This window comes from Marmota flaviventris, chromosome 7 (genome assembly GCF_047511675.1).
Source record: "Marmota flaviventris isolate mMarFla1 chromosome 7, mMarFla1.hap1, whole genome shotgun sequence".
Classification (NCBI taxonomy): domain Eukaryota; kingdom Metazoa; phylum Chordata; class Mammalia; order Rodentia; family Sciuridae; genus Marmota; species Marmota flaviventris.
Window position 1 is genome coordinate 5,544,680 of NC_092504.1, and position 22,635 is coordinate 5,567,314.

The following is a 22,635-nucleotide window of genomic DNA, read 5'->3' on the forward strand; positions in this document are numbered from 1 at the left end:
CCGGGTACTTCCTGCGTGCTCAGGGGGGCCCTGGGCTCACCAAGGCCTGGAGCAGCTGCCACTGATGCTCGTCCCGACAGTGGGAGGAGCCCTGCTCCAGCGCCTGCTGCTCACGCAGCTCCTGCAGGAGGCTCTTCTTCCCAGACAGCCTCATCTGGGCCAGCGTGGCGACGGCGCTGCCGCGGAGGGCCAGCCTCCGGAGGGCAGAGCCCAGGAGCAGCTCGTGCCCCTGCAGGATGCCCCGCGTGGACCTGTGGGGAGAGCAGCGGGGGCCGGGGTTGACGCACAAGAAGCCCCCAGGTACCACTTGGCACCCGCCAAGTGGGAGTGGGTGGAAGCACCCCCCCCACTGAAGCCGTGAGCCGTGTCTGAGTTCACACCCCAGTGGCTCAAGAGGAAAGAAACCTGGGTCAACCAAAGAGGCCCGACATTTGGTTTTATAATGTATGGTGTTGGAAGAGGCTGAAGAGCTGGAGAGAGCTTCAGCAGTCAGCATGGCAGAGGGAGGCCTGGCCATCACCAGGGCCATCAGCCAGGGCCGGGGGCTCATCCTAGAAAGGACATGGCCCTCACAAAGACCTAGCACTGAATCAGCTAAACTCCCCAGTGGGTGGAGCTCATCCACCACTATCTGAAATTCCTGCTGGAAGAAAGATAAATCCTCTCTGGAAGACGGCATTATTCAGAGTCTTATGTTCCCTCTACAATTGGTCATGAATAGCATCCAGCAGTCAATGAAAATAACCAGACATGCAAAGAGACAGAAATTAACCAAAAATAAAAGGAATGAAATGGGAACGGGAGAAATAACCACAAGATATCAGGTTTTGGAATAATCAGGCAAGCAAGACAATAATCATGATTCATATGGCCAAGAAATGGATAAGATGAAGAATCTCAGCAGATCATCAGAAAGTACGTAGAGAAACAGAGACATTCTAAACTCACAGCACAACAGCTGACCTTCAGAGCTCCACAGGCCTCAGAGCAGAGAAGACCCAGCCAAAGAGGAAGTGACCTGGAGACAGCTCGGGAGAAAGCACCCGCTGAGGCCGTGCCACAGGAGGGGGAGGAGCACTGAGTGGTGTGGAGGGGTGACTGAGTGGAGGGAGCGGGAGCCCTGGAGGAGCGCAGGCAGAGGATGGCAGGGGGGCCACAAAAGCTGATGGGTGAGCCCTGGGAAGAGCTGATCCAGTGGCAAATCGCGGCATCCAGAGCGCCACGGAGCTCCTACACACATATTGAAAAATAACCAAAGTAAGACTGTATGTATGCTATGATCTGAGTGTTGGAACTGGGTCCCACTGTGCTGGCCTGAGGAGGGGGGCCCTGGGTTCCACCCCATGGCTGGGTTAGTGCCCTCATGAAAACAGAGTCAGAGCTCGCCCCACTCATGCCCGCCCCTCTGCCATGGGAGACACAGAGAGGCGCCATCTTGGAAGCCGAGAGCAGCCCTCGCCAGGCACGGAAGCTGCAGGTGCTTGTCTTGAACTTTCAGGCTCCAGAATCAGGAGAAATCAATCTCTACTGTTTATAAACTACCCAGTCTCAGGCACGTCGCAACAGTAGTGCACAAGGACTGACAGCGTGCCCACGGAAAGTATCCCTTACAGATGAAGGTGAGTCATTTTTAGAAAAAACCTTAGAGAATTTTTTATGAGTTGATCTGAACTCAAAGGAGCCTTCAGGCAAAAATGATCCCAGAGGGAAACTTAACAGCAAGAGGAAAGACTCAAGAGCCACAGGAAGGGTGATTGTGCGAATAACTCTAAACAACAGAGCCATGCCCTGTGGGACCGGGAATGCAGAGAGCTAAAACACACAGGCAGCAGAGTGACCTTCGGAGAGGACTAGCGGGTTGTGCATGAGCACTGCTCAGGAAGGGGTAATGGCTGACTGTACCGCAGATCCTGACGGGTCAAGGATGACATCTGAAATCTCCGAATCACCAAAAGCACAGAGGAGCGAGACACAAGGAGCTGCACTCTGCTCACCTGCCCCTCCCTGGCTCGGAGCCTCCGGGTTACCAGGCCTCAGCCCTGCCCCTGTGTCTTGGTCTAACACAGACAGGGTGCCTGGGAAAGGCCAGGCAACTAGGAAAACATATCAGCCAATTTCATCAGAAGAAATAAGAAAACATTTTTCAGCAAATTGGAGAAATCATATTGCACTAATAGAGCAAAAATGTAAAAAGTGGATATAAAAATTGATCAGTTGTAATTTGTTGTAAATGGCCATCTTTGGGGAGATGGAAATCTTCATTCGAATTGTGGTGATGGATGCGGAGAGATTTACTAAAACATCTTTGATTTGAACTCTTAAAGTAACATGTGTAAATCCCATCCCATAAAAGCTGTTGAGAAGAATTCCTACAAAACATGACCCTGAGAAGTAGGGTCCTTGGCCCCATTTTGTGCGGAGGAGACCCAGGACAAGGACTGAGAGCCACCATCATCCACATTCAAAGAAGGCGAGATGAGGACCCCTAGAGGGTAGAGCCGCGGACACCCAGCCCTGACCCCAGGACCGCCTGACTCACTCTTCAGTGAGGCCGCCCAGCCTGCTCAGGACGCCCTGCAAGGTGCGCTGGCGGTTGTCCCTCAGCTGGTCCTGCAGCACCGTGGACAGCGCGCACTCCTCCATCCACACCTGTGCCAGGGAACAGAATGTGGGCGCTGGTTACTGGGCGGGAGCCCAGCAGCTACCTGAGCTGTGGGGTTGAGTCTGTATCTTGCTCTAAAACCCCTTTCTCCCAGATTCTGTTAAAACCTCCACGCTGCTCCTCCCTGGCCATCTCATATCTCCAGGAGAAACGTGCACCTCTGGCAAGACTGGAGAACCTGAGGACTCAGCCAGCCAGATGAATCCGTCACCTCTCCCCTCTCCGCAGCTTTGCAGAAGCTCTCTGCCCAGCAGCCTGGAGGGGCTCCCACTGCGCTCCACAAAACACAGGGGGCTGAAGCGCCTGTGCCCACCCCAGTTCCCTGCTGTGTGATTCCTAACACAGCCGATCTCACCAAATGACACGGCGTCACCCAGAATGGGCTGTTCAGATCAGTCTTTTGAGTCCTTTTTTGAGGAGTTACAATAATCTAAGGGCAAACAGAACATTCTAGAAAATTCTTCCCCATCTTGATTCTTTAAAAGGTGAGTTGACATCATCTCTAGAGCATACAGGGGTCTCTGCTGTCTTTTTGAGTCTGTAGATAAGGCCAGCAGCAGGACTCGAGGGCCACAAGGCCGGGCTGGCAGGGTAGATGGAGCCTGCAGGGTCACACCAGCCTCCTGGCATCACCACACGTAGGCTGCCCGTGCCTCCGTTCAGAGCAGCACTGCCCTAGGGGCTGCAGTACCCACCCCGGACATTGCTACCAGGCCGTGCCGTGGCTTTGCTCTTTTGGCTCCAAACTTTCACATGTTACAGGCGACAGGAAAGGGGCTGTAAACTAGTTAGGTCTCATTGTGAGAAAGACCCGGGAAAAAGACCCGGGGAGCACAGAGCCAGTGAGGCACGGAGGAGCCTGGGCAGGGAGCAGGTGGGGTCAGAGGGCACCAGGTCTGACAGGTCAGGTCCTGTAGGACATGACGAGGCCGCTGGCCACTGGGGGTTTTGAGCAGAGATGTGACTTTCTGTCTTTTGTCATCTATAGTGCTGAGGGTTGTAAGATGCCCAACTATTTTAGGTATCACTAAGACACAAAAGTCATTGCCAGTTAAATTAAGATGTACTTCAACTTCAGGGATGTTAAAGTGTGAGATAATAAACACGCCTCCTAAAGATGCGTGGCTGTAGTGTGTTTTGAAAGTTCCACTCTGGCTGGGCGTTGAGACTTCAGGGAGGGCAGGCCAGCTGCTGCAGTGAGCTAGACAAGAGGCGTGTGGCTGTGACCACCGTGCTGGGACAGAGATGACAGGAAGTGCCCACTTTCTGGGTGAGGCTGGAGGTAGGGCCAGTGGGGTGTTCTGTCCACAGGACGAAGGGTGTGAGAGAAGGAGGAGCAATGTTTTTGCCCAGTTAAGGGGAGAGTATGATGGGCAGGTTGGCAGGAAGGGCAGAGGTTCTGTTTGGGCTGCACTAGCTTACATGCCTACTGACCACCCGAATGAGACCTCACGGTCAGAGCTGAGTTCAAGACAGGTTCCAAACTGCAGTAAAAATGTGGGAGTAATTAGTCCTCAATCCAACAACTCCTAAGGCTCTGAGTCCTGCCAAGAACCCCAGAGGTGAGTTTGGATAAGAGTCTTTTCCAGTCCAGCCTTCAGAGCAGACCCCAACCCCAACACTGCCTTGGTTGCAGCCTTGAGAGAGACCCTGGAGAGAGGATCCAGCCAAGCTGGGCCTGGATGCCTGAGCCACAGACACTCTGTGATAAATGAGGCTGCTTTAGGCTGACAGGTGAGTGAGCCACAATTCTAACTGGAGAGTTTTATGTCAGGCACAAAATGCCACACCTGCCACACACCCCTTGTTAAAAACACAGATTTCCATGCAGTGGTGTATTAGTCTCCTGTGGCTGCTATAACAAATGACCACAAACGTAGTGGCTCAAAACAACACACATTTATTATCTCATACTTTTGGATATCTGTCCGAGGTGAATCACTATTGTATGTCTCGCCTTTCCCAGCCCCTGGAGGGCACCTGCTGTTCTTGGCTTGCAGCCCCTTCCTCCATCATGGCATCCAATGATGGCTGCCGGTGTCTTTCTCACACCACCTTGCTCGGACACCTGCTCCCTCTTCCATTGCAAGGACCCCTGTGATTACACTGGCCCTGGCCAGCTAAGCAGGGGACTCTCCCCATCTCAAGGCCCCTGACATAATCACATCTGCAAAGTCCTTTTAGCCTTGAACCTGACATTGGTTTTAGGGAGCAGGGTGTGGAACCCTGGGTGGCCATTGTGCTGGAGAAGCCCAGAACCTGTGTGCCCGAGTGGATCAGGCTCTGACAACACCATGTGCTACCCACTCCAACTGTGCATTCCACAGATTCCACAATTCACCAAGTTCCATAAGGCACAGGTCATGGGGCCACCGTGGTGTGTGGGACAGAGTATGATGTGGAAGAGGCCCTCGTGGTCTGGGTGTGCTTATTTTCCACACATAGTTTTGTTGGGGCTCCTCAAGACGAATCCTCATCTGAGCAACAGAGAGTTCGTGTCTCACTCGTTTTCATCAACAAGGAAACATGACAGGTGGAGAGCACTTGGGTCTCTAAAGGCCTTGTGGTAATTTAAGGCAATTAAGCGATCAATCAGTGAATTAGTTAGGACATCCACACCTTGAGCCAGCTGGCTTAGGTTACACTTTAATCAGCTGTCGAAGGCATTAGCTCTTCCTCTTGCTTCTCAAATGCAAAACTCCTCTTGTGAAACTTCCCCACAAGCCCAGGGAGAATCACTGTCATACGTCACCAATAAATTCGCAAAAGACAAAAAGAGCCAGTCGTAAGCTGGTACTTAAATAATGTGACCAGAGAGTGGTGGCCGAATCGTGGGCATTTTGTGGGAAATGAAATTCAGGATTCTTTCCATGCCCACATCATCAGGTGACCACAGGGACACTGTGCAAGACTCTTCACATGACTATCTCATGGCAACCTGCTGGGTGTTTTGGTCCCTAGTTGTCACACAAGCTGGGGTTCTGAGACATTCTGTAAGCCATGCAATAGCAGAGTTGGGAGGTCAGCTAACTGGCTGTCTCCAGCCTGGTGTCCGTTCTGTCTCACACCCTGGGCATGCGCTGCAGGTCAGGGGCCTTTCTGTAAAGCCCTGGTGGTCTCCAGGCCTTCTCAACTGTGGAGAGTGCCAGGGGGACACTGACTCACCTGCCAGCTCTCAAGGCTTCCCCACTCACCAGACTGGAAACACAAAGGTCTGGGTTTGGTGAATTGGATGACTTGACTTCATTTAGATCCCGGGCAGGACACAGACAGGGTCAGGGTGACCATAGCTGCACTGCTGTTGCTGGAGATGGACACAGTCCTTCCAGAGCACCCGCTACATCCGGGCCACGGGGCCTTGAATCAGAGCGTGCAAACAAACCAGGGGAGGGGTCCTCGGAGGACTCCCAAGTGCAGGAGAGGGGCAGGTGCCTGGCTCAGGGCAACACGGCCACCAGCTGGCAGGGCCGAGGTGAATCAGAGGGTCCACCAACCCAGACAGCAGGAAACCCGCCCCGTGCTGCCTCGCGGCTGCCGGAGGCCATGTCCGCCCAGCTCTCGTGTTTCCCGTGCACTTTCCCAGCTCTCCAGAGAGCCCCGGTCACAGGCATCCCTTCTTGTGGCCTTTTGCACCCAACTGAAAACCCAGCGAAACAAGCACCCGGGGCGGGTGGTCCAGGGCAGGGCCCCTGCTCACTCCTGAGGGCCCCAGCTGACTGCTCTAGTCAGGGCAAGGGGTGTCCATGTCCTAGGCAGGAAGAACGGGAACACCAGCAACCTGGCTTTGGCATTAGGGACAACCTGGCTTTGGCATTAGGGACAAGAAGCTCTTCGTGGTGCCACACCTGGTCAGGGCTGTCACTTGGCCACTGCCGACTGCAGGAGTCCTGAGATAGCAAGCACCTGAGCCGTTCAGCCCCCAGGCTGCAGGAAGCAAGGGAGAAAGAAACGCCGGTGGCTGGGGACAGCCAGGTCAGGGGTTCCTTCTTTCATTTAACAGTTTTTAATGTTTTAAAAATAAAAATGTCCACTGTGAGTTTCACATGGCTGCTGTGGCTCACCGCCTCTGTGGCTTAGAGCCCTAGAAACTGCTGTGGCAGGTGCTCCGAGGTCAGTCATCACATGGGTCTTCACGGGCTGAAATCGAGGTGCCGCACGGCCAGTTTGGGCAGGAAGCTCCTGAGGTGGGGGACCTGTCCTCTGCCGTTTCCAGCTTCTAGACAAGCTGCCAGTGTCCCCAGGCTCACGCTGTGCCACTCGGAGCTCTGCTCACACCTTCCTGTTTCCTCCTCTGGTCCTCACGCTCTGCTCCCTCTCACGAGGGCCCCAGGGTGACCTTGGTCCAGCTGGACAATCCAGGATGATGTCCTTGTCTCAAGATCATTAATCACAACCACAAAGTCCCTTTGGCCATGTGAGGTCACACAGGTCCACGGTTTGGCACTGGGATGTGGACATCTTGAGGCCATGGTGCTGTCTGGCACACGCTGCCCTCCCACCACCTGAACGCCCGCCTTTCTTCCTGAAGCCTCAGGATTGACCCCTGTCTCCTGATCCTGCCTAGAGGAGCTGGCTCTGGCTCTCACACTGGCCCTGGGTGGGTGTGGCCAAAGGCTAGCGAGGGTCTTTGTGGAGCGCCTGAGGACGTGCTGGGGATGCCCACACCCAGCCCACCATCCCTCCTGGCTCAAAACTACCCCCGATCCCACACCAGGGTGCCCACCTGCTGGTCTCGCTCCAGGAGTTCCTGCAGAAGTCCCCACTGCCGCCTCCGGAAGCGATCAGACCTGCCCAGCCGCCGCGCTGCGTCCTCCTGGACCTCCTGCCGCAGGGCCTCACACTCCGCCCTGGGGAGGCCACGGGCGCCCAGCGTCTGCAGGAACAGGGCGTCCACACAGCCCTGGAAAGTGCCCATGGTGCTGCGGTACAGCTCCTGAAGAGAGAACCACACCAGGGCGGGGTCACGTCCTGCCCTGCCCTGCCCGGGCCCAGCCCGCCTCTGTGGGCCTCTGCCTCCCATGCCCCCGAGACCCAGAGACGGGAAGACTCCAATTGCTTGTACGCGATGTGCACACAAACACACACGAACACACGCATGCACTCTCACACAGGCATGCACGTAGGTCTCCATGTGCAGTTAACACTAGTGCGCGCACACACACGTGAACACACCAACGCACGTACACACACACACAGGCACAAGCCCAGTCTTCCCGCCCTCTGCCCACCCCCACAAGCCTCAGCCTGCCTCCTGACCCCCAGAGCCCTTGGTCTCTGCACCTCCTCTACCCCCCACCAGGGGCCTCCCAAGTCCCCTCCTAGATTCACAGGCCTGTCCCTCCCCCTTCCTCTCCCCCTCCCCCTCCAGGCACAGGTCCATCATGTGGACCTGGCCCTTCACGCTTAGGCTTGGGACCTGGAGAAACGGCACTGGAGAGACCAGGGTGACGTGGAAGGAAACCAGTCCACATGGACCTCCCCAGGCTGCAACCTGCATCCGGTCATTCGGCTGCCCAGCTCAGCAGTTTGGACCTGGGATGCCCCCAAAGAGCCAGGTGTTAAAGGTGGGTCCTCGGCTTGGTGCTCTTGGAAGGCGGCGGGATCTTTAAGATGTGGGCCTCAGGGCATGTGTTAAGTCACTGGAGACGTCCCCGTGAAGGGGACTGTGGGACACTGGTCTCCCCGCTTCCTTGCTTCCCAGCTCCCCGTGAGGTGCTGCTTCTTCAAAGGCCAAGAGCAATGGGGCCCACTGACCACAGACGAGACCCCTGGACTGGGAGCCAAGACACACGTCTCCTTTTTAAAAGCTGTTTGTTTTCAGGTGTTTGTTACAAAAATGAAAACCTGACTGGCCCGTCCAGGACATTTCAAGCCTTGATTTCGAATGAAGGTGACACTGGGTCATTAGAAGCCCGACCATATGGCAGAAGCCAGAGAAACTCCCCTTTGGAGAAAGAGAACATCATTGTATACTGGCACATTCTACAAGTAAATGTGCAAACCTGGAATATCTCCACAAAATACCCAGAAGACCAGACAACAGGGGGAGGCAGGACGCTCTAACCGTAAAGCCACACAGTAGACATGCAGAGCAAGCCCACAGGTACTGCAAAGTATAAATTCAAGACCCAGATTTCAAGTACGAACGCTTCCTATACTCATTGTGCTAAAGTCTGCTTTTGAACCTTTAAGGAAAGACCCAGAAATTATAAAAAAGTAATAGTGTTAAGTTAAAAAAGAGCCAACTAGAAACCCTAGAATTGAAAAACACTGTCCAGTGTTAAGAACTCAACATATGGGTTTAATTGTAGTTTAGATGTAGCTGAAGAGAGAATTATGCACTGGGAGAAAAAAACTACCCAAAACAAAGCAGGGAGATCCTAAAGGATGGAAAAAATGGTGTAGATGGTGGTACAGAAGGAACAAGAACGTCTAAAGGTTTAATGGAGTCCCAAAGAGAAGGGAGAGTTGGAACAGTTAAATTCACCAGAGAAAATGAAGAAGTTCTAAATTCACAGGCAGTCGCCATTACCGGCATCAATCCACTGTGCCACATTAACAGGGCGGAGGAGAAGACACAGATGCTGACCAGCTCCTGAGTCCTGCCTTTCCCCCCTGTGCCACCCCCTGGGGTACTCACCCCGGCCCTCGCACAGCTTTCCCATAGCTCTGGCAGCCCCTCAGGCAGGGCTCCATCAGTGAGCAGATGGCAGGGCTGGACCAGCACCCAGCAGGGATGTGACCTCCTGTCACCCTGAGCCTGCCTGGGTCCCTGCCCAAGGATGTGCGGCTCTTGCCCATACAAAACCTGAGGTTTCTCTGCCAGTAGCTGAGGCCACCCACCTGGCAGAGGGCAGCCATGGCCTCTGTGGTTCTGAGCTCCTCTTCCTCCTCCAGGTCACTTCGCATCAGCCTCTGCCGCTCCAGGACCTCGTGAAAGGCCTGTGATTAAAACAGGAACTGGGTCTGGTGGAAAATGCAGCCCTAATTTCTTCTAGAAAAACTCTCAACTTATCCTGGTGGCTCAGATGGGAGGGATGTTCACCTCGATTTGTGCACAGGGAATCTGAGGCCCAGAACTGTCACGCAGCTTCTGTGGCTTACAAACTGTGCCTGAGGCCGGGACCAGCACACCTGACTTCCAGGGAACCACAGAGTTGGCTTTCGCTACTCCCCAAGTGCAGAGGCCCACTGGTCACCCCTGTCACTCTTTGTCCTGGCCTCCTGCCCCCAGCCATCTTTCTCTGACTCATGCTGCTAGGGACCACCCCAGGGATCCCAGCAGGGGGCGATACTGACCGTGAGCGGTCAGTGTGGTCAGCTACCAGGCAGGACTGCTTGGGGAAATGGGGCAGGCCAGCAGGGCCTCAGAGGCCTCTGATGTGACAGAGGCTCTGGTAGGGCAAGGACAGAGGGTGGGCCCCTCTCGGGATGGCCCTGGGAGGGGACACTGCAGTGGGGGCCTCTGCTCTCTGGGGCGTCCCCTCCTGAGGCCTCTCACTGAGGTGCTGCTGGCCCCCAGTGACTTCTGTGCCTGGGTTCTGGGCTGAGGCTGGACCAGACACTGTCCCGCCAGCCCCTGAGCAGATCTGAGCCAAGCTGAGCCAGTGCTACTGTGGGGCAGAGGCACCCGGAGACGGCCGGGCCAGGGCTGCCCCTCACCTGCCTCAGCCCTAACAACACTGTGACACGAGGCCAGGGGCGGGTAGGCAGGTGTCCAAGCTCCCTGCTACCTGGCAGCAGAGTCAGCACCCACACCTGGGGAGGCTGACCCAGCACCCACACCTTGTCCCTGGGCCAGTCCTGGGTGAGGGCCGGACACACACATGGGCACAGGCTTGTCCCCTCTGAACCGTACAACACTCCACTGGTGCCACCACACAGGGCCACCACCCCATGAGCCTTGAGATGTACCCACAGCCGCGCTTCCTGCAGATTCCCCCTCCCTGTCCTTGGCAGCCAGCGAGGAGCCTGTGATTCCCGTGGCTCGCTGACAGGGGAGCAGGCAGGGCACAGGGTCCAGGCTATGGCCACTCGGCTGACAAACAGGAGGCAGTCGACACCACGCCTCATGAGTCCTGGGCCTCCCACGCCCCGAGGAAGAACGGAGCCCGCACCTGGCTCACCCCCCCACACCCGAGGGCCAGGTGGGGACAGGGCAGGTCACCTTGAGAAACTCCTCGGGGTCCGAGTTCAGGTGGGAGTTGGCCAGGAAGGCCCTCCGTTCCTCTTCCTGGGCCAGCATGAGCGTTGCTGTCCCCTCTGCCTGGCGAGCCAGGGACGCCTTGACCAGGTCCTTGCCTCTCTGGACAAACTCTGGAATTGAAATGAGCCACAGGACAGGAAGTGACTCTCTAGCCAGGACTTGGAGTGGGCCACTCTGCCAAGGGGGCAAGGAAGCTGGGGCTGCTGGCAGAGATGGTCCCCAGGTGTCTGCAGGGGACAGACTTGGGTTTCTTCTAATGGGTCCTACTACTGTGCTACCTCAAGGACAGCCTGGATGCCTTCTAAGCTTGACCCCTGCCCTGCCCACCCCCAGGGCAGCCCTGGGGCAGGTGCAGGTGTGGGGACATGCAGCTCAGCACACCAGCCCCCTCTCCACGCTGGCCTCCCCCCACCCCTGTGCTGGCGAGCCAGGCCTGCAGGGTGGTGGTCTCAGCAGACGCATAGCTGGCTTCTGGGCACTTCAACATCCATTTCTGGTCAAGGCCCTCCCCTCTCCTTTGCCTCCTGAATTAGATGGGGAAGGTGACCCTGACCTCAGGAGGAGCCCTGTTAACTGCTCTCCAGAGAGGGAAGCCAAGCCCCGGGCGGGACGGGAAGGCAGCCTGCGCTTGGTATGACGGGCCACATGGCCACAGCTCTACGTCAGTGTCACCCTGGCCCCCGGGGCCTGGCCACCCTCTCACCCCTGCTGAAGCTCTCTGCCTCCTCCCAGAAGGCCTTGTGTTGCTGGGTCAGCAGCTCCTCCTTCTGCCGCCCGGACAGCTTGCCCTGGACACTCAGCAGCTCCAGGCCGCGGGAGATGGCGGCCAGTCGGCACTTGGTCTCCTCCTGGATCTGCATCCTCAGGAACTCGATCACTTTTGCCATGTGCGCCCGCCCCATGGCTCTCTCCAGGGCGTCCTGCGGGGGAATCCCAGGCCACAGCCAAGGCCTCAGTGCTCCGCCATGAGCCTCTGTCCAGCTTTGGAGGAGGCTAGGGCTCCAATCCTACCACCAGAGCACCGGCCTTGAACTCTCTCGGAGCCTCCTGTGCCCCATGCCCAGGTAGGGGTGGAAACGCCTCTGCAGGGGGCACGGAGGCACCCACGGGTGACTGTGCACTTAGCACCTGGCGAGTGCTCTCTAGAGGGCTGCCCTCATGGGCAGGAGACCAACATACACACACAGGGGAGGAAAACCCATGTTCCTTATGGTCACCCTGCCCCCAGTGCACGTGGCCCCATAGCCTCCACATATCCCTGGGGGGAAAAACAAGAATCCAAGCTACAGACATCTTGGTTTTGGAGCCTCGAAACTGAGTCCTGGGGTTTCGGGGATTCTAAATGGCAAGGCTAGCTTGAAGAGTGGCCCCGCTCCCTGAGTTCACGGCAGGCTCCCGCCTGGCCTCCCACAGTATCCGTTAGCAGGACCGGACTCCTGAAGAGGACGGTGGGAAAGGCTGACTAGAGGTGAACATGGGTCCTGACGTCTCTGAAAACAGAGCTGGTCAGGTGCAGGGGCACAGAACACACGGGGGACCACGACACCACTCAGCCCAGATCTGCATTTCCCTCCCTCCTGCCCACTGTCCCACCTAGCTCAGGCTGGGACACCACTGGCCTGGCACTGCAGGCCACTTCTGGTCTCCTCTCCCCATCTCCCACCTCTGCCTCTGCTCTGCCCAGGCATCACTAACAGGGGGGTCTTTCAGAGATGCTGACACGGCTGTCACCCCTGAGCCCCCAACCCCCCGATCTCCTAGACACAGCACACAGGCCTCTGGGGACTTGTTCTGCACTCTTCCCTGCTCCTGGCTATAGGTGCCCACCCTCAGCTTCCTCAGGGCTTTGCTCATGCAAGTGATGTCCCGGGACACTCTCACTGCCTCCTCCTGCTCCCTGCCTGACCGGTCCTCTCCTCACTTTCCCTGCATCGTCCACTCAGGTCTTTGAGCTAGAAGGACAGTTCCTGGCTGGACTGAGATCTTGAAGGTAGGGTCATGCCTAAGTCACGGTGTCCCCACTGCGTGGTCCTGCTGGTTTCTGATCTAACCAGGTGTGGAAGGGGGAAGGAGAGAGACCCCCCAGCTATGCAGGGAACCCGCGGTTCATTCCCAGGCCCACACTTGCTGTGAACCCTCCTCCCTCAGGCCCACACTTGCTGTGAACACTCAGCAGCCAGGACCCCTAGGGGGCGCGCGAGGACAAGTGGCTCTCCAGAGGAAGCAGGGTTGCTAGCGCTGAGGCTGGCCTCTGGCAGCGGGGGAGGATGCAGAGAGACCTGCACTCTCCAGAGCAGGGCTCAGCAGGTCAACGCCACCTCTGGGTTTAGATTCAAGGAGAGAGGAGAATGGAGACCAGTGCGCAGGAGCACGGGGGCCACCCCTGTCCCCAATAGTAGCTGTAGTGGAGCCGTCAAAGTCCACGCCGCTGGAACTTGGCTCGTCCCTCAGAGCTGCTGACCTGGGCACAGCCTCCCAACCTGACCACTAACAGCATTAAATAAAACATGCCAGGCATTTGGAATAAGAGCCAGAGAAGTTCATCCTCCACGAACATCCACCATTTCTATAATTATCCACAGCCATCTCCATCTCTTGGTGAGTTTTTCCCCCCCTTGTCTGTCTCAAGAGACTGAACCTGATAACCTCTGGGTCCACTTTAAGGGCTGTTCCAGTTTTGAGTGATGCTATGTGACACATTCCAGGTCCAAATGCCTGGGCAGAGCCACTCAGGCACCAGCCTGAGAACTTGGATTCTCCCAGAATTCATCAAGAATGAGTTCTGAGAGCCCGGCTACATATTTCCTCTTGGTACACAGGATGCCGGGGACAGAGTTGACGTGTCCCTCTTCTGCAGTCATAGCCTGTAACCCTTTCCATTCATCGTTATGATGATCTGCTCATATCAGCTTCACCTTCTGATGAGTGGCAAACTGGGAAGCTTGGGACTCCACCATGTCATTGGGGCAGGACCCTAGGTTCGTCACGTAGCTACTTAGTTGGCTCTGCTCCTGCTCGCTGTGAATATCTGCTCTGTCTATCTTTATGGGTGCCAAGGAAACAAGGAGACGGTGGTGGGTGGCTCAGTGGTAGAGCCCCTGCCTAGCACACAGGAGGCCCTGGGCCAATCCCAGCACCCGCCCCCTCGGCCCAAAGACCTTACATGTACATGGTGATGAACCACAGTGTATACCTGGGAACCTTATTAATGTGCAGATTTGAGAGTGTCCATAGCCCTGAGTGTTGGTTCTTAAACCTGGCTACGTGTTGAAATTGCCTGGAGATACTGCAATAGTCCTGATGCTTGGGTCCCAGGTGGTCTCCACCTTGAGGTCAGGCTTAATCAGGCTGCGGTGCAACCTGGCATCAGGTTTTAAAACCCCCAGATGGTGATGCGGAGCAGCAGGGGTGATGTCCACTGGTATGGACACAGTGTCAGCTTTTCCTGCTGACTGCCCATGTGTCACTGGGAGACTTTAAAAGATGCCTGTGCCTGGGCCTCACCCCCACGGATTCAGGTCTGGAGTGGAGCCACTGGCATCTTGGGGTTTAAAACTCCCCAGTGACTCTGATGTGTAGCCAAGGATGCAAACCACTGGCTTAGAGGAATCTATGGGTCCACCTTTGAACCCAGGCTCAGCCACCTGGACCTGTATGATTTTAAACACAAAACTTAACCTCTCTGAGCTTCTATTACTCTACTAATGGAGGATGAATGGATGGGTGAGTGGATGGGTAGGTAAATGGATGGATGGATGAAGGAATGAATGGATGGGTGAACGGGTGGGTGAATATATGGGTGGATAGATGGGTGTATGTGTGGATGGATGAGTAGATGAATGAGTGGGTGGACGGGTGGATGGGTGAGTGGGTGGATGGCTAAGTAGATGGATGGGTAGGTGGATAAAGGTGTGGGTAGACGGATAGGTGGGTGGATGGATTCACTGGGGATGCTACATCCCCACCTATAATATGAAGGTGTTCAACATAATGCTCCCTAAGGTGTTTGGGCCACAGGATTCCCCACCTCCAGCTTGAATGTCCTAGTGCCCGGCCCCACGTTACCAGAGCCTGCAGGTCCTGAGACGTGCACAAGAGCCCTTCGGCTGCAATCATTGTCTCTGTCAGCGTAGCCATGAGCTGCCGCACTTTGGAGCTGGAACATTTAAATTGGTCCACAAGAAAGTGCTGGATGTTTTCCATCTGTTTCCAGAAAGCTTCCATCTGTGAAATGAGCATGAGAAGCAAGTGACGGGGGGAGAACTTATTTAAGAGGGCTCCACAGCTCGGGCTTGGGAACTGCAATTCATTCCTCCTCGCAGGCGGAGACTGGGCCACTCCACAACGCCAGTGAGTCTCTCCTGGAATGACCGCACTCTACCGAGGGTCCTCCCCGGCCTGTGGCAGGTGCCAGTCAGTTCCGAGGTGGCTTTTCAGAGCACACCAGTGAGCTGCCTATCAGGAAGGAAAGCAATGAGCTCACCCCACTTAAGGGCTCTTCAACTGGTTGTGACTACGAGCTGGGGACACAGGAAATGCAACAATGTGCTCCTGGGAGCTTCACGGTCTTTAAAAGGAATTAAACACGGTTGGAGATAAAAACATGAATGGCCATTTAAATATTAGTTATTATCCTTAAAGTACGAAAGAACAATTTGCAGAGATGATGCTGATTGTGATGATATTTTGCTTGTAAATTCTCTCTCCCTTCCATCTTATCAGGAGCAGGGTGTAAACCAACAAACACATGGCTTAGAAACTTGGGGGCTTTAATCTGCAACATGGGAGCCTCTCTGAGCTTTGAGATCGATGATCCCAGCTGTGCTGCGTGGCACTCGGGCGTGGGCCAGGCTGCCCGCCTCACAGGCTTGCTTCTGGATAACACGCCCTGGGAGGAAGGGGCTCTGGTCCTGGAGCTCGGGAGAGTCAGAGCCAGGATTTGGTTCAGGTCCTTTAAGCCCACTGCCTGGATTTTCTCCATCTTGGCTGGGCCTCTCAGACGCCTATGTGTCACTTCCTGCTGGAGGGGCCAAGCCCTGTGGACCCTGAGCTCTGAGTCAGCCTGGCCCTGCCAGGAGAGAGCGGGCACCTGGTGAAGCAGCCTGCCACCGTAGGGGCCTTGCCGCAGCTAGGAAACCTGTCATCTGCCACTGGTCACCTCCTATGCACCCCCAGCAGGGACCTCAACCCCCCCAACACTCTCACATTCTCGCTGCTCTCACCCCTCACCTCTCAGATGACACTCCTCCCAGCTCATGTGGGAGAACGCAGACCCTCCACCACGCCCCCGCATGCCCAGGCACGGCCCACGCCCTCCGCTGGGCCTCTTCCTTCCACCCCTTTGGGGCCAGGCCGTCCACTGGCTTCTCCCCAAACCCTCGTGGTTTGCACATCCGTGATGAGACTTGCTGCAGTCTTCCCAGGCCCACACACCCCTCCCCTGCCTCTCCTGTCCTTCTCTTTCCACCTTAAGTACTGGCAGCACCCAGAGCTGGTGCCACCACCCATACTTTCAAGAATCTTATGAAAACTATGAACTCTCTCCACGGTGTTCTACTCAGTGCTGGGGAGTCACCAACACAGGAATCCCGGCTGAGTACCTGGCTGAGCGCCTCTCCACAGCTCCAGGGACGTTCATCTTCTTACATGGGCCTTCAAAGCCCCTCTCTGCTGGCCTCTCCCACAGGAGACGTTGCAGCGGGGCTTACCATCTCCCTCCCAGCTGGCTGCTCTGGGACCCTTACTTCTGTAGAGCTGAGCTGGACACCCTCTTCCTCCCACCCACCACCCCACAATGCATCACCTAGCAGCTCTCGGACCTTTGCTTACCTCTGTCCTGACTGCACTTGCCCCATGAAGGTCCTGCTGGGTTTGCCCAACAGCTCTTCATGATCCTCTGCACAGACCCTGTGGTCCTTTGAACACAGGAGGAGGACGAAGCCACCCCTGCTTCCCACTCCGTGACTCCCACCTCCCTAGTGTGTGAAAAACCCCCAGCCAGACCTCTGTGGCTTGTTCCTGCTCTCCCGGCTCTCAGCTCCTTCTGGCTCCCCCTCTGCATGCCCGCTGGCCAGCATCTACACTGTCCCCAGCTGGCCTCTCGGTCCCTTCCTCTAGACATACCCCCCAAGCCCTGGAGTGAAAGGACTCCCAGCCCTGTGGTGTCTTGGTCTTTCCTGTCACAGCTCTGGGAAACAAAGTTCTCCTCTGCTCACCTGGGTCTCCCTGACACCTCTTGTGCAGAGCCACATCGAAGTGAGTTTTGAGTCCCCAGTGTCCAGCAAAGTGACTGGCCAAAATCAAGAGCCAGGGAAATGTCGTTTGATATATGATATGTGGTAGGGGGAGGTGAAACCCCCACACACAAAAAAAAAAAAAGAGAGAGAGAAAGAAAAAAAGACTGATTTCAGGCAGCCATCCCCTCTGGAATTGGAGACATGCTTCCTGAGGCCGGCCTGGGGGTTGAGAAGTCGGCAGCTGGTCTCTGCTCTACCCCTGGGCAGTTGTGACATTGAGGGCCAGAGCAATCCTTGCCTTGAATGGTAAAAAGGTCAGCCTAGAATATAAATCAAAATCCCTCCTCTGTAAATCTGTGCTCCCCAATCACCCCTTCTCCGTGTCTGAACCTGAGAACCGAATCGCTGCCTCCAGGGCAGAGCACCCGGGGGAATTCAAGGATGAGACCTGCTCCCAGCACCCTCTCTAACCAGCCGGCGCCACCGTCCCAGAGACCAGGGTTTTCATAAGGGCGCGGGTCACCACACGCACATCCTCTAGGAGCTGCTCGCTGTGCTCCCTCTCCTTCTTCTCCACGTCTGCCAGGGTGACGTACCCAGAGTCACTGGTGCCCAGAGTTTCTGTGCTCGACAGTTTGACCTGAAGTGCCTTTTCCAATTCCTCCAGATCCTGAAGGAATAGGAAGGAAGCAAATAAAGACAAAATCAACCGTATCTTAAATTCTAGAAACATAGGTGCTTTATTCTTCACCACGTTATCAAGAGCTATTTCTCACTGGCAATTAAATGCTCAGGGCACTGCCCTACTTCAGTTTTGATGATAAAAATCTATTTTCCTCATTAAACACAGAACACTGAGAATCAAGGATTCTTTTCTTCTATATTCTGCGCTCAAGAATAACCAGCCATCCTTTAAAAGCAATGAAATCCTATTTTTTCAGTCATTACAAAGTCCTAGAAAAGATCACGGCGTCAGAGGTAGGAGGGAATGTTTCTCTCCACTCCTCTGGTTTCCGTGGGGAAGGATCACAGCGACCCCTCAGGGCAACACTGCTGCGTCTTCCTTGGGGCTGGAGAGCCGGAAGTGAGCGCCTGGCTTAGCCAGACCAGGCTGTCTCTGTGGGACGGACCACCGGGGAGGCCATTGCTCTGCTGCGGTCTCAGCACGGAGCGAGCCGGGTGGGGAAGCCAGAGTGGTCAGCTTTGCTGGTGACGAGGTAGGTGACGGGGCTGATTCTGGGGTTCAGTGGCAAGAAGCCACCCGAGGTTGCGACGTCTCTCAAGTCCCATCCTCCACTTTGCCCTCCATCAGTAGCAAAGCCACGTTTCTGTAAATGTCTGGCTCTGTCTGAATGGGTCCGGAACCTGGGAAGAAACGCGGGAGTCCCCTGTATCATGGTTCCTTCAAACCCCACCGTGGAGCGAGGGAGGGGTCTCTTTTCTGCAGAGCTGTGTTAACTGCCATGTGACCAACACTGGGGGTGGGGGCAGCTTCACCAGGAAAACTCACTGAGCCAGAACGCTATGGTTGGGCCCGCTGAGGCCACATGTGACTTCTAATCCTCACAGCGTCTCCACAGAGGGAAATGACAGCTTTCCTCCTGATGAGGACCATGATAAATGGAAGTCAGACATTCTGTCCTAAGATTCCTGGGCAGGAAGTGGCAGTGCTAGGCTCGTCCCCCCTTCCACCTTCATATGTCATGCTGCTTCTCTCCAAAGGGCGACTGACATTTCTAAGTACTTCTTGTCCTCCTCGAGAGGTTTCAACTCTGCTGTGAGCATTAAATTGAATTACACCTTCAGGCACCTGGCCAGACTGTCTCAGTAAACAGTAGCCACTGCGATAACTAAGATGCTTCCCAGGGTTACGGCTGAGTGAGCAGGAGAGGGTGATCTGAGCTGAGATCTGCGACTCCAAACCTCTCATTCTTTCCATGATAGCGTGTCTTACTTTATTCCTACGTACATGATTACAAATATTGCCATTATCATTATTTTTACCACTGGAAAGCCACTTAAGCACACCGAGCCTCAGTTTCCTCAGCTATAAAACAAAGATAATAATAGTCACTCGTGGGACTGTCACGAAAGGTGCATAATGTAGGTCTAGCACTGCCTGCTGACGGTGCTCGGGGTGGTACTGAGAGTGAGGATGGCGGTGAAGGTGCAGACAGTGAGGAAGATGAGCCACTCCTCTCCCCAGGACCAAGGGAGGAAGTCTTCCTGTAGAATCCGAAGAGTGATGAGGAGACAGTCTCTCCAAGCCCCCAATATCATGGTGGGACCAGGGATGATGATGATGGTGACAATGACAACAACGATATGACGATGAAGATACAGGGAGCAGTGATGAGGATGAGGAAGATGGTGGTGGGGTAGCCAGGCCGACTGTGACAATGACACAGAGTACAGTGGCAGTGGCAGTGGTAGTAATGGAGAGGGTGGTAGTGGAGTGGCCGTGGGGGGTGGGGATGGCGATGAAGATGATGTAACATCTGGTCACTGGGACAGAGAGGACAGTAGTGGAGGTAGCAGGGTGATCTTGGTGACGTTGATGAAGAGATGGTGGTGGTGACAGTACATGACAGTGCTGATGACCACCTAGTGATGATGGTGAAGAGTGGCCATGAGGTAGTGAGGAGGAGGATGGTGATGCTGCTGTTGATGCACATGATGGTGGCGGTGGTGACAGCAATGACGTCATGACGGTGGAGTGATGGTGTTGGTGTTGGTGATAAAAAGAAAACGCTGGCAGTGATGACCATGGTGATGAAGATGGCGGTGACATTGGGGTGGTAATGACAGGTGATGGCAGCGCTCACACATCACTATTACTAGGATTTTGAAAACCGGTAAAAGGTGGAGCCAGGGTTCCGACTTCACCCAGCCTGACTCCAAGCCCTGACTCTTTTTGCTGCACATGAAATAAATGTAAGTTTTCTCAGATGGAAAAAAGACCAAGAAGAGCAGAATACAAAGCAGAATAAACAGCTATAACCAATAAACACATGACTTCTTTTTTTTGCAGGAAAAGACAGTTTTGTACGTGGGATGAAACAATATAAATTCAAAAATTACTTCTTTATATTGAAACTCATGCAAGAAAACAACATTAACAGTGATTGTGCCTGAGTAGTTAATATGACCAACATTCTTCTTCTGTCTGCTCTGAATGTTCTCCTGAATTTTAATAATACGCATTGTTCTTTTTGAGCTTGTACACGTACTTTTAGATATTATTATGAAGACGTGGAGACATGTATATTTTAATAGATCATTTTTATACATGAAAGCAAAAAATAATTTATTGTAATATTATATTTTTATATAGTAATCAACTATTTTTTAAGCTATCTGAAATACAGGTTCAAGACATACCTGTTCTTGTTTTGACAGAATCTTCTGATATAATTCGTCATCAGACTTTTTCTTAGGAAGAAGGTCCAGGAGGCACATTTTAAAAATCTGAATAAACATCTATTGGCAAAAAGGAAGGACAACAGGAGACAGGGTTAAACACAGGCCTCCCTCCCGTCTGTCTCTTCTTCCGCTCTCCTCCCTCCCTCCCCCTCCTCCATGTGCTTTTGGCTGCAGGAAAAGACCTCAGGTGACACCTCATGACGATGGCCTTCTTCTTTCTGAATGATGTCCCCCTTCATTTATTCATCGAGTGTTTATTAGGTGTCCACTTTCTGCACCGCCCCCACTTCACAGGTATCAGGGAAATAGAAATGGCAAAGGGAGGCCGCTTCCTCACGGGGAGGATTAGAACACAGTCTCCCAGAACCAGGGTGGACAAAGTATCCCTCCAGCCTCCTGCTCAAAGGAGAGATGTCCCTTAAACCCCAAAGAGCCCTCCTCGGAGCAGGGACCCCCACCACAGCCCAGAGCTGCTCCGTCCACCCCACGCTTGGCCATCCGCCCCTTGTGAACCTCGGGGTGGTTTCCAGTTGGGGTTTTGAACGCATGTACAGGTTTGGGGGTAAACGTGAGCTCATCTGGGACGAATGCTCAGGAGGCAGTGACTGGAGCCCACCACAGGGCCCTCCAGAGTGGCCGTCAGCACCACCCAGCAGCCCAGTCCCCGCACGGCCTCGCAGCATTTGGGTTGTGGCTGTGTTGTGTCCAGTCATTCTGACAGGTGTGGAGCGACATTCACTGTGGTTTTACTTTCTTTTCCCTGATGGCTTCATCGTGCTGAGCGTCTTTTTCTGTGTCCTTGCCATCTCCAGCTCCTTCTTGGTGAAGTCCTGATTAGATGCTCATTTCCCAGGAGGCCCCCGGGGTTCCTCATGTTCCAGGCCCTGGTCCAGGAGTGGGATCGTGGCTTGGAAGCTTTCCCCTCGCTCTGTAGTTCGGGTTTTCATCTTAAGGTCTCTTGCAGAGCCACAGTCTTTAGTCTTAATGATATCAAGCTTTTAGTGTCTGGTGTAAGAACTCTTTGTGGTGTTGGAGACTCTGGAGATTTTCTCTTTTGTTTTTGTCTGAAAGCCTTATACATTTACCTTTAAATGCAGGATCCACTTGAGTTTGTGTGTGTATAAAATGTGAGGTTGAAGTTGTTATCCAATTGTTCCAGCACCCTGTATCCCAAAGTTTCTCATTCCTTCATTGAACTATTTTTGCATCTTTGTCAAAGGTCACATGGATATGTTCATATTATAAAGCATTTTTTGATGCAGGGTTAGCAACTTTTTTTCTATAAAAGCCCAACAGCAAATATCTTTTGGTTTTGCTGGGCATAATTGTATGATTATATCATCTCTTTTGCAACTAGCCAACCCTTGGTAAGTTGTATTTGCAACTAACAAATGCATAGCTTACCACAGACTTTAGATCTCTCTAGATTACTTGCAGTACCCAGTACAGCACAAATGCTGTGCCAACAGTTGTACTGTGGTGTTGAGCAATACCAACATGTCTGGTATAGACACAGTTCCTTTTTCTCTGATTAATCTCCATTGGTGGCTGGTTGAATTGTGGATGTTGAGCCCCTGGAAGAAGAAAGCACCCTATTCCAGCTGCAGCCTCAGTGTGAGGTCGCTAGAGGAGTAGGCAGCTCTGGGCCAGTCTCTGAGTGGGTTCGGTTCCAGACACTCTCAGCTGACAGGCTCACATAGTACACGTCACCACCTGGTTGCCAGGGCAACAGGCAGGTGGGCATGTCTTGACATGTCACACACAGGATCCTAGGGCTGGGAAGCGGGACAAGGTGCCCCCTGTTGCATGGCCACAGGGATCCTCCTGCTGAGGGTCGAGCCCGGATCTCCTCCCACACCCTTCATTCCATTTCCCCGTGTAACAAGCACCAAGACACGTGTCCTGGCTTTCACACACTGAAAGCCACGGTGTGCAAGGTGACCTTCTCTCCCCAAGATGTTAGCCTCAAATGCATCTTTTTGACCCCAAGTGTAATCAGTAACACGTACCCTGTTCCTGTCGTTTTTAAGATGGCCATTTTAAAACTTCCCATTTTGAAATAATGATAGACTCAAGAGAAGGTGCAAAAAACAAACAGGCCTAGGAGC

General features: G+C 54.2%; 1 protein-coding gene across 1 annotated transcript in view; it reads right to left on the reverse strand.

The window, feature by feature from the left end:
* Positions 1-22,635, reverse strand: part of Evc (EvC ciliary complex subunit 1) — a 51,076-nt gene that overhangs the window by 11,495 nt on the left and 16,946 nt on the right. Inside the window, exons 6-14 of the mRNA XM_027945254.3 lie at positions 20,486-20,584; positions 17,637-17,774; positions 14,934-15,092; positions 11,572-11,788; positions 10,830-10,978; positions 9,506-9,604; positions 7,386-7,595; positions 2,540-2,649; positions 41-251 (exon numbers count right to left, since the gene is read on the reverse strand). Of these exons, the coding sequence (XP_027801055.2) occupies positions 41-251; positions 2,540-2,649; positions 7,386-7,595; positions 9,506-9,604; positions 10,830-10,978; positions 11,572-11,788; positions 14,934-15,092; positions 17,637-17,774; positions 20,486-20,584 (1,392 nt within the window). The remainder of the gene's footprint in view (positions 1-40; positions 252-2,539; positions 2,650-7,385; positions 7,596-9,505; positions 9,605-10,829; positions 10,979-11,571; positions 11,789-14,933; positions 15,093-17,636; positions 17,775-20,485; positions 20,585-22,635) is intronic.